Source organism: Anopheles merus, chromosome 2R (genome assembly GCF_017562075.2).
Source record: "Anopheles merus strain MAF chromosome 2R, AmerM5.1, whole genome shotgun sequence".
NCBI classification, from domain to species: Eukaryota; Metazoa; Arthropoda; class Insecta; order Diptera; family Culicidae; genus Anopheles; species Anopheles merus.
In genome coordinates this window covers 24,637,379-24,655,270 of record NC_054082.1, presented here as the reverse complement: position 1 = coordinate 24,655,270, position 17,892 = coordinate 24,637,379, and the positions used below count along the sequence as shown (strand labels likewise).

General features: G+C 50.3%; 1 protein-coding gene across 1 annotated transcript; it reads left to right on the top strand.

Moving 5' to 3' along the window:
* The first annotated feature begins 543 nt into the window (after positions 1–543).
* LOC121589916 (putative mediator of RNA polymerase II transcription subunit 26) lies at positions 544–17,746 on the top strand. Its single transcript, XM_041909172.1, has 6 exons — positions 544–650; positions 1,502–1,928; positions 9,650–9,834; positions 12,674–12,890; positions 13,035–13,619; positions 14,248–17,746. Exons 2-6 carry the CDS (start codon positions 1,895–1,897, stop codon positions 16,734–16,736), a joined length of 3,510 nt encoding a protein of 1,169 aa, XP_041765106.1. The 5' UTR covers positions 544–650; positions 1,502–1,894; the 3' UTR covers positions 16,737–17,746.
* Positions 17,747–17,892: the final 146 nt, after the last annotated feature.

Here is a 17,892-nt window from a genome sequence, read left to right as displayed (position 1 = left end):
CGAAGCCCTCAAAAGTCACGCTTCACTGTGCCACGTATGTCATCTTTAAGCACGGTTCACAAAAAAAAACTAGACCCATGTTAGAAAATAATAAACCATACATACACACAGGTACTCGCAAACAGCCCCGAGCGAGTAAGCCAAACGATCAGAATGTCTCTCGCCGCAAGCGCGGCAATGAAGGGTTGCCGTTTCGATCACCCGAGGCCACGCTTGTTGCAGATCGTAACACAACAAAAAGTACGACCCATTACGCGATCCGAGAAGCGTTGGTACCAGAAAACGGGGGAGCAGATGAACCGATCCCCTCCTACTGGTGTAGTACCGATCTGGGGTCTGGGAGGGTTACGATGAAGAAGCTGTAGCATAGCACAGCATCTTCGCCCGCAGTACCCGAGCTGCACGATCACTGGCAAGTTCCCTCTCTCTCGCTCTCGCACACACACAGGCAGACAGACACTCGCGCCGTCCGAAAAGCCAGCGGGGATCAGGCGCTGAAGATGTCGGTCGGTCTTAGCTCTTCCTTTCATTTTCAGCTCGCATCACTTCGATACTAACCGCAGGAAAGTGCAGTCGAGCTCGGGGGATCGAGCGCTAAACCCAGTGCCTCACGGATGCCCACCAGTGTTAGACATCCGGACGCCCGCTCGGTAACGTTTCGCACCCGTTTCTTTTGTGTTGTGCAGCCCACAGCCCAGAGTGTACAGTTGCTATTAGCTTTCGAGGAGTGTTAACTACTCTACTAGTACCAGAACGTTCTAGCAGCTGCCAGCGGAGTGACTTATCAAGTGGAAGAATAAGTGCAGCAGCTTGGAAGAATCGCTCCACTCTCGGAGCTCGGTTTTGTGCAATCAAATTGTGAATTAGGGCCCCGATAATTGGAAGCCCCCCCAGCAGCACAAACGTGCGAACATACTGTTTCTGCAGAAAACAATAAATCACTCGCCCTCCCAAACAATGGCCCCCAACGCCGGTTCTTTCTCCGGTTCACGGGGCTCAGTTGAGCCGTTTTCCCAGAACTGCTGACTGCAACTACTGGCTGCAAGTTTTCCCTCCCCGCGCACAAACGGAGCGGTGGAAGTGAGACCCTGATTGCAGCAGGTGTCTGCAGCGCATTGTGTTCTGTGCCCGTCCGCCGTCACTACCTTCCACCATCATAAACCGTCAACCATCGACGTCCCACGCCACGAGAACTCGCATCGCACCCCGGGAAATGCATTCCACAGCCACCGGGCGATGGAATGCACTTCACGTGGGCGCGAATGTGAGAAGGCTCTAAGGTGTCCCCTCCCGCACGTACAGAGGACGGAACCACAGCTGGCAGCCAGTGACGGTGGACGGTTCAGTGTTCCGAACTTCAGGGCTCCGCGGTCCGTGCCTCGCTGTCAGTTATGATTTACGGTGCCAGTGAAACGGTTCTCAGAACTTCCGGTTGAGTGAAACCTTACGTGTACTACTCGCTGTGTACCTTCCTGTATTGTAGTTCACTTATTTTTCGCAGTTTTTCCAATGTTTTTTCCTAGGTTTCTGTTTCAAGAGATGACCATCTCGATCGTGCGCTTAATGGTGACGACGTTTTAAGTGTTTATTGTTTTTTGTGGCTGCAAAAAAAAAAAACAAAAACCAATTAAATAGCAAACGATAGTGATAGTGAATAGAACGTACGTTTTAGTGGGATAGTGATTGAAGGGTTTTGTGGATTCGGGAAAGAAAAGTGCCACCAATTTGGCTCGGTGAGGAGTGTAAGTGTACTAAAGCTTAAGCTTGCTGTTGGCAACCGGTGCCCCGGTGAGAGGATTGTCTTGGTTCCAGAACTGCTGTGGAATATCGCCCAGGAGCCTTAGTTGTGGCATTCGTCTGAATACTGAGCAGCAGGCATTGCGCTCGAGACATGATGGCGCTGATGCAGCAGCTTACACTTTGCACGGGTAAGTATTTTCGATAATACGATAATATATGGCTATGTCATAGACATCGAACTGCAAAGCCATAACTCCAAAATATGACTCACAAGCAGCACGTTGTATTTCGAGATTGATCTCAACGCTTCTAAGCCTCCAATTATTGTGCAGCGAAGCATTGCAACAGCGAAACCAATTAGCGAAGCCTCGGCAAAACTGTTCTAGCCCACGCAGAATATTAACAACAACAAATAAAGTCGCTCGGTAGTCACTTGCAACATCTAACATTATGCTGAGGTATTTTGAATCGATCTTCAGCTTCACTCGGTCGCTGCTATACACCAACGATCCACGATCACGACACATTTCGACACCATTTTTTTCCGCACCGTACAACCATTAGTCGTGCGGGCAAATTGCAACTCCCTGGATATGCAAATGCTTCCCATCCCAATCTTGAAGACCTGCTCGTGGGTGTTGAAGGATCGCGATCAACACCCGAACGGCACAGCTGGTCGGGAGTGTGATAGGTGTGGGCTTGCTTTTTGATGAGATTTATTTCCAAAAGGTGGCACAATCTTGAATTTAAGGCAGAGATGAGTGTCCTGCTCCTGTTGATTTAATTGGCAAAGTTGATGCGAATGTGCATTTAGATAGCGTGCTGATAACATAGAGCAGTTGTTAAAATTTATTAACGACTATCTAGCAAAACTAACCGTAAAAACGACGTGTTTTACCGTGATCCGCTTGATATTAAGCCGGATCTTCCCCAACATTATCTTGTTTGTTGAGAGTAGTGAAGCACCACACACGCCCATGTAATTATGCCGCACAGGAAGATGCAATCTCCGCTGACCTTTCGCGCGGCCATGCTCATCCTAATCAGCTCAAGATGCAAAGCCCGTCTCGAAGACGCATCAAAACTGTCACTGTCACAGGAAATTTACATCCGGCCTTGGTTTACGCTTTGCCGCCCCGCTCTCAATGTCGCAATTAAAGGTTTCGTCTTTAACGATCTGGATCGCTTCTTCTCGCCCCTCCACCGAAAAAAAAGGCAGTACCTTGGCATCCACACCTTTCTTGGAGTGCTAGGCCGGGATGGATCGAACACACCCGCCCGACCAACAACCTTGACCATTCGACCCCGCAATTGCCTTTGCCGGATTTGCCTATTACGGTCAGGAAGATCGCACGATCGGCACCACCGCCTGTAATAATACCATCATCACCGACCGTTCCCCACCCGTGTCAGCTGGAAGTCGATTTTTAATCAGCATTTTGACACCTTAACCGACATTTTAAAAAAGCGCGCACGCGCTCGAGGGCATGCGCAATCGAGCAAAGGTATTCGTGCGCCACCAAGAAAAGGCCACTCTGCTCGCATTCGGTAGCACGAACACAAAAAAAAAAAACCAAACTGCTCATCGAGAACCGTACTCATCCTTTCTGCGGTCGTTTGTAGCGGTAAAATAGCAATCAACCCGGACACGAGCGCACATTCGAACCGGGGGAGAGGAAAGAGGGCATTGATCGGCGTTGGTGGCGTTACAACCGATCGTGAGAAAAATTCTTGTCCCATTCCCAAACCCCCCAATTCCATTAGGCTTGGGCAATGCGGCCGCACAGCGCATCCCGCGGTGATCGCGTGAAGAAATGAACTTTACGGCAAACCGCAATCCCTTTCGGTGCCGCTGCTAACCTTGAGGGTACATCTTCAAACAAATATCAACCCGCGGCTGGTTCTCCACTGCGAGCCGGAGCGTGCCACGATTTGAAATGCGAGCAAATTAATGGACGGAGTTGCAGCGGGTCGGCTCGGTTGCAAGAATTATTTCATCCAGCGGTGCCTCTGGTTTTTGGGTGGCTTGTTGAAAACCGCGCGACCCACCCGGGTCTGTGATGCTAGTTTTATGGGCTCAATAAGGGAGGGGGGAGGTCTTTATGTGAGTATTCCTCTAACTTTAATTCGTCCGCTTGATGGGGAAACTCTCAAACGTACACCCGCGCCACCAGCCACGAGAGGAGCACGTGTGGGGAAATGAAGCAACGAATGTTACTGCAGATGTAGCGCCGTGTTTCCCAACTTCCGTGCAATAGGCAGGAATTTGTAGGAGAGGTTAATTTGAAATGACTCATGCAGCCACGCAACGAGCCCTGTACTGTACGGATTCATTAAGCAACTCTTGCTCTGTGCTGTAGACAACTTTTCTTGGAGAAAAATAGCTTTTTTAAGTTCAACACAAGAGCATTTGAAAGGCTCGAAAGCGAAGCATTCGATCCATTATGTTGGTTGTAGCCTTCAGTATATATTCACAGTAAACGTACCCAAACAACATAATTATTAACTTCAATCTTTAAATTGCGCGTTTTGCTTAATAAAAACAAAACAAATCAAACAATCATTGCAGGCGCAATTATGCAACCTCAAACCCCCTTTTACAAAACAACTCATTTCCTTGGTACCATGGGTTTCCCCGCTGCCTGTCGCTGCCTAGTGCCACATCAAGCATATTAATTTAATTTAATAATATTTTCAAAACTCAACCCCACAGCCGGCCCGTAGAACGCATCGCATAACCTTTTGGCACTTTCGCCTGCACTGTGATTAATCGACAATTTGTTGAATTACAATAATTTGCTTTGCCATGCTTTAATCACAACTCCGGCTGCATTGTTTTCCAATCCTTTGCCCGCACGCCCGCTCGCATTGCTTTACCCAATTTCCCAAGCGAAAAGAAAATGCTGATGATGCCTAGTTTTTTACGAGCATAAATTACAGCCGCATCATTATGAGCAGCGATTTGCACTGCATAGGCAGGCTCGCTTGGCAGCTTTCGTTGCCGCTGCTTTCCATACAATGGTCGAAGGGGTGGTGAAGCAAAAAACCCCCCCCCCCCGGCTAAATCCTACTTCCGATCCCAATCGGTTACAAACGGCATTACATAATTGACCTCGTTAGCAAACAACTAGACACACACCACACACACGCGCGCGCGAAGTGTTCTTTGGCTGCGGGTCGGATCTTCGGATCCGATGCAGCTGGGGCGTTAATTTATTACACAGCCAACACAGCTGGTCGATCCAGCAACATGCAAGGCAAGCGAGCTACACATTCTCAGCTGCGAGCTGGCAATCTGGGATTGGATTCCAGCGCTAATCGCGGCACAATCTTCATCCGCCGCCAAACGACTACCCAAAGGGCGGAACACTTTTGTGTGCTGATAATGAACTCTCGCACCCTGCAGAGGGGGGGATTGGAATGAAGCAACAACAAAAAAAGACACATAAATTAAAACATAATGATCATAACCCCAAACCCTAGCGCTGATTGATTACGGAATGGGGTGGGATTGCAGCCTTTTCGTGTGCAACGTTCGCTTCCGCCGCTGCGTTTGCCAGATAAGAGGAAAGTGAATGGGTGCGAAAATGGCATTCCATCCTGATCGTTGGTGAACCATCCCCAACCTTCGCTTCGAACCCTTAATTGAAGGACTGGAGAGGAAGGTTTCAGGGGGTGATAAAAATCGAAATGATTTTTCCACGTGTTAATCGACAGAAGACGAACCTTCACGTTTTGCGGGGAGCTAACGCATCGTTATACAACGCGATCGCTGGTACGGTTGATGTTGTGTTTCCTTTTTGTTTGTGTATTGTGGTACGTGTACTTAGAATTGACCAAAGGTCAACCAGGTCGAGTGGATAAGCTGATCTTGGCGATCGAAAGGATGAAGCGTGTCTTACGATCACACATCACCTTTGACCGCACAGTCGTAATATGCTTCATCCAGTACAACATCTCTTAGCGCACTCAGGCCCGCACTCTGCCACACTTCGCCATGCATGCATCAACCTCAAACCCCGTGGGCTGATCGTGCTCGTGCGCTGCAATTGTTTGCTTGCTGGGTTTGCGCTCGGAAGCATCCCCAGCGAGCTCGATGGTAGCCGCGATCGCGTGATTATGCAACACCGGCCGGCCGCAAACGACTCCCACGGTTCTCATCACCCCGTGCGCAACCGCATTTGGGCGCTCATTTCGAAGATCAGCTCACCTTTTTGCTAATTACCGCTACCGATCTAACCAGCACCACACCGGCAGTGGTCGGCCACCGCCGCATAAACGGCCCAGTTGACCTTGTGACCATGATCGCGATGCGTAACTGCGTAACGGCGCGCTACCGAAAATTCCTTAGCCCCGTTCCAAAAAATCGCCGTACACCCCTCGGTTCAAACACTCCACTTCACGATGGGTGCTGTAATTTATTTTACCGCCAGCTGCTTACAGCCTTACAACACACCGCCACCGTGGCGTTGTGGATCTGCGCCTCGGTACTGATGCTGCAAGAACGCATCAGCAGGGTGTGCAACGGTCGGCTTGCATTGCGCCGAGCGGTCGCGACGTCCATGTGGCGAATGCAGCAACGATTCCATTCATCATCACGCCAGCCCGTCCACGTATCTGGTCCGGTTCAAACCCCGTCCCCGGTCGGTCCAGTTCGGTGGCCTCCGGTGACCTCCACCGTGCGCCAATGTATGCATTGTTTGGGGCTTTTTTTTTTGTTTTCTTCTGCTGGACACGTGCTGGACGTACGCGCATGCAAAAGCGCTCGTACACGAACCGACGAAACCAGCTCAACTGGCTGCCGATTTTTTTTTTTCGGATGGTGTAATTGGGGAGGAAAACCACGTTACCGTTGCTTTCGCCACTGGATTGCAGTTTCTTGGCATCGGCCCTCTTCGCTCCCGCATTCACTCACCATTGGTTTGCAGTTTTCGCCGCCTGCGACCACGAGTGTAGAGAGTTCTCTGCGGCCACCCTCAGCACGGATGCCTCAGCTGGAATGGAAGCAATCTTTCAATTTACCGTGCGGGCCCTAACTGCCAATGGTGTGCAATGCTGGATTGTTGGAACAAAAATAATGATCCCCACGAGTTCAATCCGCGAATGCAGGTAAAAAGATCGCACCGAGCGACTGTTGGTGTTGGTGGTGTTCATCAATCATACCAGCGCAACGGACCGATCGCTGCATCGCTTTCGGAGCATTCGCCGTCTTTTGCGAAAGTGCAGCGGGGCTGGAATTTTTCGGCGCCGTTTAATGTAAACGAGCGATCCTGCATCGGTTGCATTGCAGATGGTTTGGTACCGGTGGCATGTTTGGGAGGTTCTTGATGCCGTTTGAAAAAAAACAAACGAACGAAATGGATGATTTATATTCGCTGTAAACTATACCGCAACATGGATCAGATATGGCTGATAAATAATATCTATTTAGCGGTTGTGTAATATCTCGACATAGAAGTCATTTATAATACCGGGTGTATTCCAGGCGTGTTTGGAAAGGAATATTAAAATTTCGGGATTATGACATGGAACTGGTATACTGTTATACACGAAGAGTATACTAGCGATCGTTACTAGTTTCAGTTCAATCCTGATGGCTGTGTGAGGAATTTATGTTTAATAACCGATTTTGCCTTACTAAATGCTGTCCTTTTCAAATAATGTGCATTCTTGTTAATTTTTAAGCATTTTGCTATTCTTGTTGTCTTTTATCCTAATTTGAAATTTTCTAATTAGATTATTATCCTCCTATTTATTCATCTTTTTCGTTAATCTAATACGATTGCCTTACAGTTTTATATCCGTTTTATGGATTTTCATGTTATTTCATAATTATGTTTCTTTTTTTACATTTTTACATATTCCAAACGCTGCAAATGTTATTCAATTTATCATTGAACTTTATGCACATCTACAAAAGCATTTCCCAGCGCCTCTTACATAGGTTTTAAAATCCTTCTAACGGCCAATCATTGATCATACTGTGTATACTGTATGCATACAGCTATTTTCATAACGAATCAAATTTGTTACATTTCTAAATACCCTCATGCTGTCGCCGTACCGTCCGAAAACAATTCACTTCCATTTTGCGTAGCGTGCCTAACAACCTATGTGAACACCATTTTTGGAATTCCATCGCTTCGGTGACCTTCGGAACGAAATGTCGAAGCATCATCGCATCGAAATCAACCTGCTGCTGCTGTGCAATGTCGAAATAAGATCATCACCATCATCTACCAAACCAGCCAAAGTGCGGTGGTAATTGTGCCCACGAGGAGCATTTGTTTTTTTTTTGCAGCGTCTTACAGCGTGATGTGATGTCCGTGCATTTGTAGAATCGGGAGGATGGTGTTGTTGAGCTTGCAGCGAAAGGCACACAAAACGGTAGCGCTAACGGTAGCAGCGGGCAAAGTACTGCGGGCACGTCTACCTAAAACAAAACTGCTCACCCTCGCCAAAGCTTCGCCGCGATCCTCCGTAATTGGGTAATGAGCTTGAGGTTAAATGTTCGACCGCGGGGGTATCCCTCTGGCGGAGGCACGTCCGTTGACAGCTGGGGCTAGCGCTTGCACCGGAGCGTGTAGTACTGAAAGGGACGCTTTCCGTCCGTCTTCGCGTAGCTGATGGACACAATGGACAGCTTAATGAGGGGACCGGTTGGTCCCCAAAACCCGCAAAGCGGGAGCGGATGATTCTCGCGCTCAATCTCGATAAAGCTACGCACACAGATTGTGCAACACGTTGGGTTGGTGTACGGTTTTTGCTGCTGCACCCAATGTCAAACCCGGGTGACGGACAGTAAGATTCGCGTGGTCTTATGGTGCACCGGAGTCACTGTGGCGGTGTTAGAGCCGTCCAAGCGAATCGATCAGGAAGCAAGATCGGGGGACATCGCTCACTGTTTTCTATTGTAGCCGTTGTAACACACAGCCAGACATGCAAACCCCCACAGAGACCCTTTTGCTACCAGACCTCACCACCCAATAGGTCAAATAGCGCGCATAAAAAAGGTCAACTTTCACGGAAACGTCGTTGAAACAAACGAAACCAAATTGTAACTAAACGAATAACCACGAGAGGGTAGCAGCAAGCTTGGGACCCAAGCATCGCAGCGGTGGGTCTGGCAATCATTACACCTAAATCGTGATAACCGGAAGGGATGCTGCAGCATTTAAGAAGCTACGCCGCCGCAACCGGTCACGCGCACTGCGCTTCGTTCGCTTCGTTTTTTGTTGTGTTTTTGTTTCGTTTCTTTCTAAACCAAATAGAGGCCAATAATAGCGACACAGAAGACGATCGCTGAAGATGTTTCTGTTGCATGCAGTGCTGGAAACCGCCTCTCGGATCGAACAACAATGGTAGAGCGACAGCTTGGAGAGCGCCATTGTAATACCAAACCGAAGATCATCATCATGCGGATCGCTCGGTTGCGATTTGCATAAAACATGGGGCACAGAAAAAAAACACAGAACAAGGGGACAGCCCCTCCGTTTCGGTTGTACCGATGCACCTTCCAAATATTCGCTATCGAATCGGCATTAGGTCGACATTAGGGCGCTGGTGACATTAGCCGCCAACCACAACCAAAGGGGAGAGGGTCTCGCGTTGTGTCACAGGAAATGTCTAACAGCAGTCGTTTGGGTGGCAGTAAAGGCCGTTGCACAGACACACACACACACACAAGCATCTTTGCTCTTTGCTACATTCTCGTGAAGCATTTGCCGACCTTTTGGTTCGGTGCAGAACATCTTCTAAATGTTAAGCTGGTAGGTCGCGCAGAATGCTTGGAGCTATTCTATACCTTCGGAGGACTGCAGCGGCTCCTACCTTTGCGAACGATACCCGCTTTGTCGCATGATCGTAAATTATTTCTAATAATCTCCTTCTTCACCATCCACCTTCCCAGCCCTTCTGATGGTCGCCGCAATCGTAAGCAACAATGGACAGTTCCTGCCCGGACCGCGCTACAGCCTGGACAACATGCCCAAGACGGGCTTCACCTGCCGGGACAAGATCCTCGGCGGGTACTACGCGGACTCGGAAACGCAATGCCAGATGTTTCACGTGTGCGTGAAGGTGGCCGGTGTCGGTGTAAGTATGAAGTTTACGGGGAGGCATGTTCTCCACAAAAAAAAAGTCATAAATTCTCACAACCTCAACGACCCCACTGGTTGACCCCACTGTGCCGAAAAAGGGGTCGCTCGCTCCTAATTGTGTGGGAGCAACGCAACCGAACGGAGAAACAAAACAGCAACAAAACCACGGCAAAAATAAACGCTTCACATAATCGATGACGTTGGGCTGAGGTTGGATGGTGCCGCACGGTGGGACGGCCGCACCATCGTCAGCAGATCGTCTCCGCTCCGTCGGCCGAGCGGCCGTTCCCAAGAGACTCTCGTGACCTTTAGCGTGAAGCGTTTGCGGCCGATCGAAGCTATGCACGCGGCTGGAGAGCGGGTGGTGGGACGAGAGTGCCACGAGCATGGCATCATCAAGGGGGTGGGTTTGCTCCATCAAAGGGTGGGTTGACGCTCGTTGACTTCTCGAACCTCCAGTTGGGGCTCGTGCCTTTCGAGCCTCTCGCGGATTGTCGCCCCTTTGCCACACGATTTTCTATTGTCGCTTGCCGGTTGCGTTTTTTTCCAGCATCTCATTGCTTATGGCCACCTGTGGCCACTATGTGTGTGTGTGTGTGTGTGATCACCCGCGTGGAGCAGCAGGACGTCCTTGCACCAGCGTGATCCATCCACTCGCAAACGGACACACATTTTGCACGATCAGGTGTCAAGTCACCAATCCAAAAAAAAATAGCGGAACTCATGTAACTCCAGGCGGAGTCCTTTCCAAACACCCAAGGACGTCCACACCTCCGGTAGGGGTGTGTTAGGCATGTTCGAAAGAGTGGCACGGTGTTTGTATACGCTCCTGTAAGCTGCACGATGCATTCCATAAGTCGGGCCCTGGTAAATGCCACCGATGGAATAGATAATGAGACACACACACAAACTGCGAGAAGAGACCTCCAGTAGGAGTTATCTTTAGTTTTGCATCAAATCGAACCCGCAGCAGTGAAGGGGGGGGGGAGAAGTGATACACCATAAACACTTTGTTTTAAATTTGGCTTCGTAATAGTTTACGATCAAGCTGGCAGCATCTTTTCTTGCAGCTTCAAGGCTTTACTACGTTCAACCCGAAAAGGACGTTTCGTAACGTGTGAGGCCGTGTACGTCACACCGAAATGGCAAACATGTTCAAATTCAAGTCAAATTCGTCGATCGATGTGGACCCACATTTCACACCTTCGCAACTATGGCTCGAAAAACGGAGATCCGGGCTTTTACGATGATCCTCGAGAGCATGTTGTGGATCAAACGAAATCCAACTAAAAAAAAAAACCCTCCAACAATGGCGCCACGATACAATGCCAGCTATTTGGTAAGCAAACAGAAGAAGAAGAAAGAGAACAAAAAAACAAACCTCCAACCGGAAAACCGAAATCAGGTCACATTTAAAGTTCACACCGTTACTGCCGATGAGCGGTCGAGATAATTGCTCAGAAATTTGTTACTGTGGAGCAGATGGGCGTTCAGCGGCGTCCAAGTACAGCAGCTACCGGTAAGCGTCTTGGAAGTTGAATTTCAAATTGCAAATCGTTGTTGAAATGTTACTTTCAATTAGCGAAGCATCCTCCTTTCACTTTCGGTTTGGGCCACAGAAACAATTTACCAATCTGCACATCAGTATTTTTTTTATCAATCAAACACGAAACTGTTTACATTTTATTGCTGTTTCATCGTTTTCGCGCAGTCTCAGGCGAATCGTCCATTTTTTCTTAATGGCAATGAAAACGAAACCATCGTTTCAGCAACGATCGTTATATAATTTGCCCTCAGTGCCCGATGAATAATAAACGATTATTTAGACGGATTGTGGTGCGATGCCCACAAAAACCCACAAATTCAACTCCACCCTTTCAAACTCCCTTCACCGTGCTGGTGGTGATGTAGTTAATCAAATCGCCGATTGCTTCACTGGGGGACGGAGCATTTAAGAAAAAAAACCCCATGAGAAACAAACTCCCGCCAACTCACAATTAATCATCATATTCACACCGAACGTGCGCACACACACCACCTTTTGGTGGCGCCGGTGGCCACCAGAGCTGTTTGGTACGCTGCCAGCAATGCTGCCTACTGCTGCCCGTCCTATCTGCCGCCCAATCTTATCTGCCGTCGAATGAATGCTTGCTACTGCGCTTGCTAAACATTTGCTACGAGCGGCGGCGGCGCCAGACTGTCTGAGAAACAGAGCCACGAGCGGCGACGAGAACCAAACCTGACGTGCCGACGTGCGTTCGCGTGTGTACAACCTTGCCAGCCGGTAATTACACCGAGCAGCGAGCCCTAAGATGATGTATTTTGTCCGCTGGTGCCTACCTCAGCCTCCAAGCAGCGGGTTAAGCTCCAGCGCCAGTGGAGATCAGTGGAGACAGACCACCAAACAAGACCACGAATGGTAGTGCGTGCGAATTCGTACGCCATGAGTGAGATACGCACCAAGGTGGCCTTCTTGTGCCGTATTGCGCCACCTCTCTAGCGATTGCTTACTTCACACCTCACCCAATAATGCCTGCCCCCGACTCCGAGTGGTGTTGTTTGTTGGTTTTCTATTGTTTTATATTCTTGCATTCTTGCGAAGTTACTAGCACCTAGGTGCTCTTGCTCACTCTTCAGATACGACTCCACCACTCGATCAAAACTTCTCACAAATTAATTTGATCGTTTTTTTCTTCCTTTCTTTCTCACCACGTACGATCGTACTCCGCTGATCTTGCAACGGAAAATTCCTCTACCACGATGACTTTGTTGGATGACAGTTTAATTGTTCTCAAACTCTCCTTTTTTTTCTTCTCAAACCCACACACACACAGGTGCAAGATTTCCGCTTCCTCTGTCCCAATGGTACGGCTTTCGATCAGGAAGCTCAGATCTGTGCCGATTGGGGCGATGTCGACTGTGAGGCGGCCACACTGTACTACGGCAGTGACAACTTCGACCTCTACCGGTTGGGTTCCGGTTTCGAGAGCAAGCGGGCACCGTTCGCCGAGGAAGAGGAGGCCACCTTCCATCTGCAACGTGCCGAAACGAGTAAGTGTCTTTTTGTTGATGTTATCTTTTTTTCTCTATTTTGAGCCAATGAGGTAATGCGTTTGTGCTAAAGTTAAACATTTGCACACTGCTACACTGCATTCGATTCGATCCACACAAACTGACGATCTTCATATTCTGCAGGCGATGCTCGAAGAAGCAAGCAGTACATTGTTAACCAGAGCTCCAAGCCACAGCAACCACCGAGCCCAAATCAGATCCCAGGCGTACAGAAACCGTCCTATCCGCAGCAGCCCCAGCAATACTTCCGTCAACCGGTGACGCCACCGACCACCACGACCACCTCCACCACGGCGAGCACCACCACGACGACGACCACAACGACCACCCCGTTCACCCCGGTGGAAAACATCTTCTACAAAACGAGCCAAGCACCCACGAAGCTGCATCAAAAGCACACGGAGCACAAGCAGCACCAGCTGCTGCTGAATCAGCAGCAGCTCCTGCAGGCCCAGCACTTCCGTCAGCTGACGGCGGCAGCAGCTACGGCCACACCTGCCGATCGTCGCCCGGCGGGTGACGAGCTGCGCACCACAACGCCATCCTTCACCAACAATTTTGCACGATCCCAGCAGCCGCAACAGCAGCCCCAACCACAGCAGAGGCAACCACAAACGCAGCTGCCTCAGCAGCAGCCGCAACAGCAGCGCTCGCCACAGCAGCAGCAGCAGCCACAGTCCCGTCCGGCGCAGCACAACGACTTCAACAGTAAATACGTAGCCTAATGTGTTTAGTTAAGGTCTTCATCATCATCGCCATCATCATCAACCTCATCAAGATCTCCATCGCTACCCATTTTGCCGGACGGACATCTGACACCCGGAAGTTTTCCTTCCCGGGGCTCGACCATCAGCTGTTACACTTGACTCACGGACGTAGCGAAACCACTATTTCTAGACTGGCAAACTGGACTGATTGATAATTACGCGCTTCATTTCACTCACCGGCGCAGGCTGTGAAGGCTTTCTGTAACGCTGACAGCATACACCGGACTCGCTACGCTTCCTCCACTCTTGCATGCCGCTTTAGCATCTGGGAAGGCTCACACAGGCCCAATTGGACCTGGAGGTTGGGGAGTGGCACCATTCGCTTTTTCCTTCATCATTCACCACCAGATCGAACTAAGATAATTGAATGATTACTGATGGGTTTTCACACTTATTAAATGGAACCGTTTATTCTTCTCTTTTTCATTTCTTCTCGCTTTCTTAATTTTGCTTCCGTTTTTTTGTGTTGTTTTTCTTTTGCTTTCTTTTCCATCTTTCCAATTATTATCTCGCCTTTTTATGTGTCCTGCTGCAACCCGTTCTGCACGCCACCCAATTCGCCAACGCAGATGATGAGATCTTCCGCGGTTCGCACAGCTCGCACTTCTACAACAACCGCAACAATGGCAAGGAAGACTACGAGGAGGAGCTATACCGGAAGTCGACAACGACGCCTCGATCGACGGCGGCGGCGACCGGAGCGAACCGCGCCTCATCGACTCAGGCAACGTCAAGGGGTCGTAATCGTGGTCGGGGAAGTGTTCGGGCCCATCATCTGAATGCGCTGCGCAATGAGCTGAAGCCGAGCACCAGTACTACACCGGTTAGTGTGACGAAGCAACCCCAGCAGCAGCAACAACAGCAGCAGAGACAACCAAACCAACAGCAGTTCAATCACCAGCAACAGTTACAACAGCAAAGACAGCAACTGCAGCAGCAGCAGCAGCAGCAACCACAACCACCACGACAACCATTCCAGTCACTGCAGCAGTTCCCACAACAGCAACGACAGCAGCTTCAGCCGCAACAGCAGCAGCAACCGCAACAGCAACGACAGCAGCTTCAACCGCGACAGCAGCAGCAACCGCAACAGCAACGACAGCAATTGCAGCAATCGCAACAGCAGCCCGCACGCCAACAAAACACCAAGCTACAAACGACGACACCCGATGACTTTGTGGACATTCCGAAGATCCCGAACTTCCGGCAGCAGCCAACGACGGTACTGAAACCGCAACAGTCTTCCGCCCAGGCACCATCCTTCGGACAGGCCATCGTCTCCACACCGGCTCCCTTCGCTAAGCAACCGGCCCAGCCACAAAGCCGAGGAAACACTCTGTTCTTCAACACACAACAACAGCAGCAACAGCTACAGCAGGTCACAAGTTCCACGACCCAGCCGGCTCCACAGCAGCGTTTCGGAGGCAATCCGCCCGCCACGAACAACTTCAAGATTACCGTCACCTCGCCCCAGAACGATCGTCAGCCAAGCTTCAGCCAGCCGCAGCAACAGTTTAACTTCAACGCGCTGCCACGCCAGCAGGCCCCGATCGCGAGCACAACGTCCGCTTCGGCCCCGGTTAACAATCCGTTCCAGTTCTTCGCTGCCCAGACGACCACGACCACCGTCCGGCCGCGCAGTACCTTCGATAATCGGGCAACGGAACGTTCGTTCGATGAGGGCGCCGTGACAACGCCGCAGGAATCGCAACGTATCCGTCCGCAGTCGCGCACGTTCAACGTCGATCCGAACCGGCTCAATCAGTTCAACTACAACGAGTATCAGGGTAGTCGCACCAGTACTACCACAACGACTACCTCTACTACAACGACCACGACGCCAGTGCCCCCAACAACGTTCGCTCCCTCCCAGGCGAACTTCCGGCAGCGGGCGCCACAACAGAGCTCCTTCCTGAATCCCTTCTTCAGCAACCCGTCCACGGTGGCCCCCGCCATCACGACCATCCCGCCGGCGATCGTGCAGAAGGCCGTCCCGAAGGATCGCTACCAATCGATTCAGCGCTCCGGCAACGAAGGCCACACGCCCTCGACGGTGAAGAAGTTCTCCACGCTCGTCCCGAAGGATCAGTACAATCCGACCACCTTCAAACCGAACGCGATCAGCAAGAAGGCGCTGCTCCAGTTCGTCAACCAGAAGAGCGTGATCGGGCTCGAGAAGTCCCCGTTCACGGATCGGGTCAGCATTACCACCAGCACGACCAGCAGCACCACCACCACCACAACGGAGAAGGCGCCGGCCCCGGCGACGACTCGCTATCCGGGCTACATACCCACCATTCCCCCAGTAACTTCTACCTCCACCACGACCACCACCCGGGCTCCCTTCACTACCACCACGACTGTTTCCAACGCACCACCGGCACCGAATCGCTTCTTCCAACCACCCGTCGCCAAGGTGTCGAACCCGCTCACCCAATCCCCGATCGTCGTTACCTCGGCGAAACCGGAACCAACCCAGGCCGAAATCGACGAAGACGATGGGCAGTACCATCCCGAGCTGTACGAGAAAGACTTCTACCGGAACCGCGTCAAGGCGAAGGCACAGGCGGCGGCCGCCCTTGCCCAGGCCCGCAACACCAACGGACTGGCATCGCTCTCCACGAGCGACGAGGAGGAAATCTTCCGCACCGCACACTCGCAAAACATTGCCGCGAGCGGTAACGACCTGATACTGGAGCGGGCCCGCCAGGCAGCCGCCCGGATCAACGAGTTCTTCTCGTCCTCCTCGGTCAAGCCAACGACAACGGCACGGAAGGAGCAGCTGGAAACGGTCACGCCGAAGGTATCGTCGAAGCAGCACCACCACTCGAAGGACTCCTCGGGCCGGACAAAGTCGTCCCATGGGGCGAAGGGTAGCGGCAGCACCAGCAATGCCACTCCCCGACCCTTCTCCAAGGCGCCCACGATCCCACCGAACGCCACGATTACGAAACGGCCGCCGGAAGATGATAGCTACGATTACGCGTACTACGACAGCGGCAGTCCCGATGTGCCCGAGTACGACATCATCGAGGACTTTGGTCGGAAGCGGGTGTAAAACCAGCACGAGCCGGTAGTCTTAAACGGAAGAATGCTTGCGCGAAGTGTACGTGTGTGAGGAAGTGCACTGGACGCGTTGCGTCCTCTGCGCGACGTGATCCTCCTGCATGGAGTGTCTGTGGAATTAGTTGTTTACGGGAGAAGTAGCCGCGTGTGAGCGTGAGTGAATGGGATGAATGAATAAGTTAGTTTTTTGGGTTTGTATTGTTTTGCTTGTAAGTACCGCGGCGATGGCTACCAGACACATCAGTCTGGCGCTTCTTCTGACCCGCGTCCCATACGTCGAAGTCAACGCAGAAGTGGCGGGGAAGCGCAACAACGTCGGGATGATGTCGCTGCGAATATAAAACGCTACACATAATAATGATAATATACTGCCATTAGCGTTAACAATCATACACACACACATTCAAACACACATACATACATACACAATCACACACACACACAAACTTACACACATACAGATGGTGCGTAGAAAGGATGCAGGAGCTTAAAGGATAGATGTCTTTCCGGGGTCCACCAGTCCCCAAAATCCCAGCAGGAAGCCAGTATTTGTAGTACACTCAGAAATGCGCACTGTATCCATCTTTTCCGGCACATAGCCTTATCACATAGCAATCTTTTGTTTTCTCCTTCTTTTACTATCTGTTCCTCTCTGTTCTTTCTGTTCCTTTCTTGAAAAATCATGTCAAATGATATTATTTACACAATTACTCCATATGAGTTTAAATTCCCTTTAAAGGTTAGAATACGTCGCTTAGATCCTATGTTCTTTCCTTTTCTCAACCCTGAGCACTTGCTGAGCCTGAGCAACTTCCCATTCTGCACGCGAACCACATATAGTGTTAGGAAAAATTCGTTCCACAAATCTTTTCTTTCGCAATTGATCAAAATGCAAAAAAGGTGCTAAAGACGGTTTTTCCAAAGCCAAAAGTGCCCCGACTATTGTGGTAACGAGACAGCTAAGGAGGAAAAGATTTTTTGTAAATAAATGTCTTTAATCAAACAGAACCGAGCGCGTGGGATTTCTAGGCGGGAGAGTAGATTCCATCCGAAAGGGGTAACCATTGAAAAATAGATACGAACTGTTTACATTCTTCCTTCTTGCTTGACTTTTTGCTTTTGAGCAATGCACGATGACCTATGTTGAA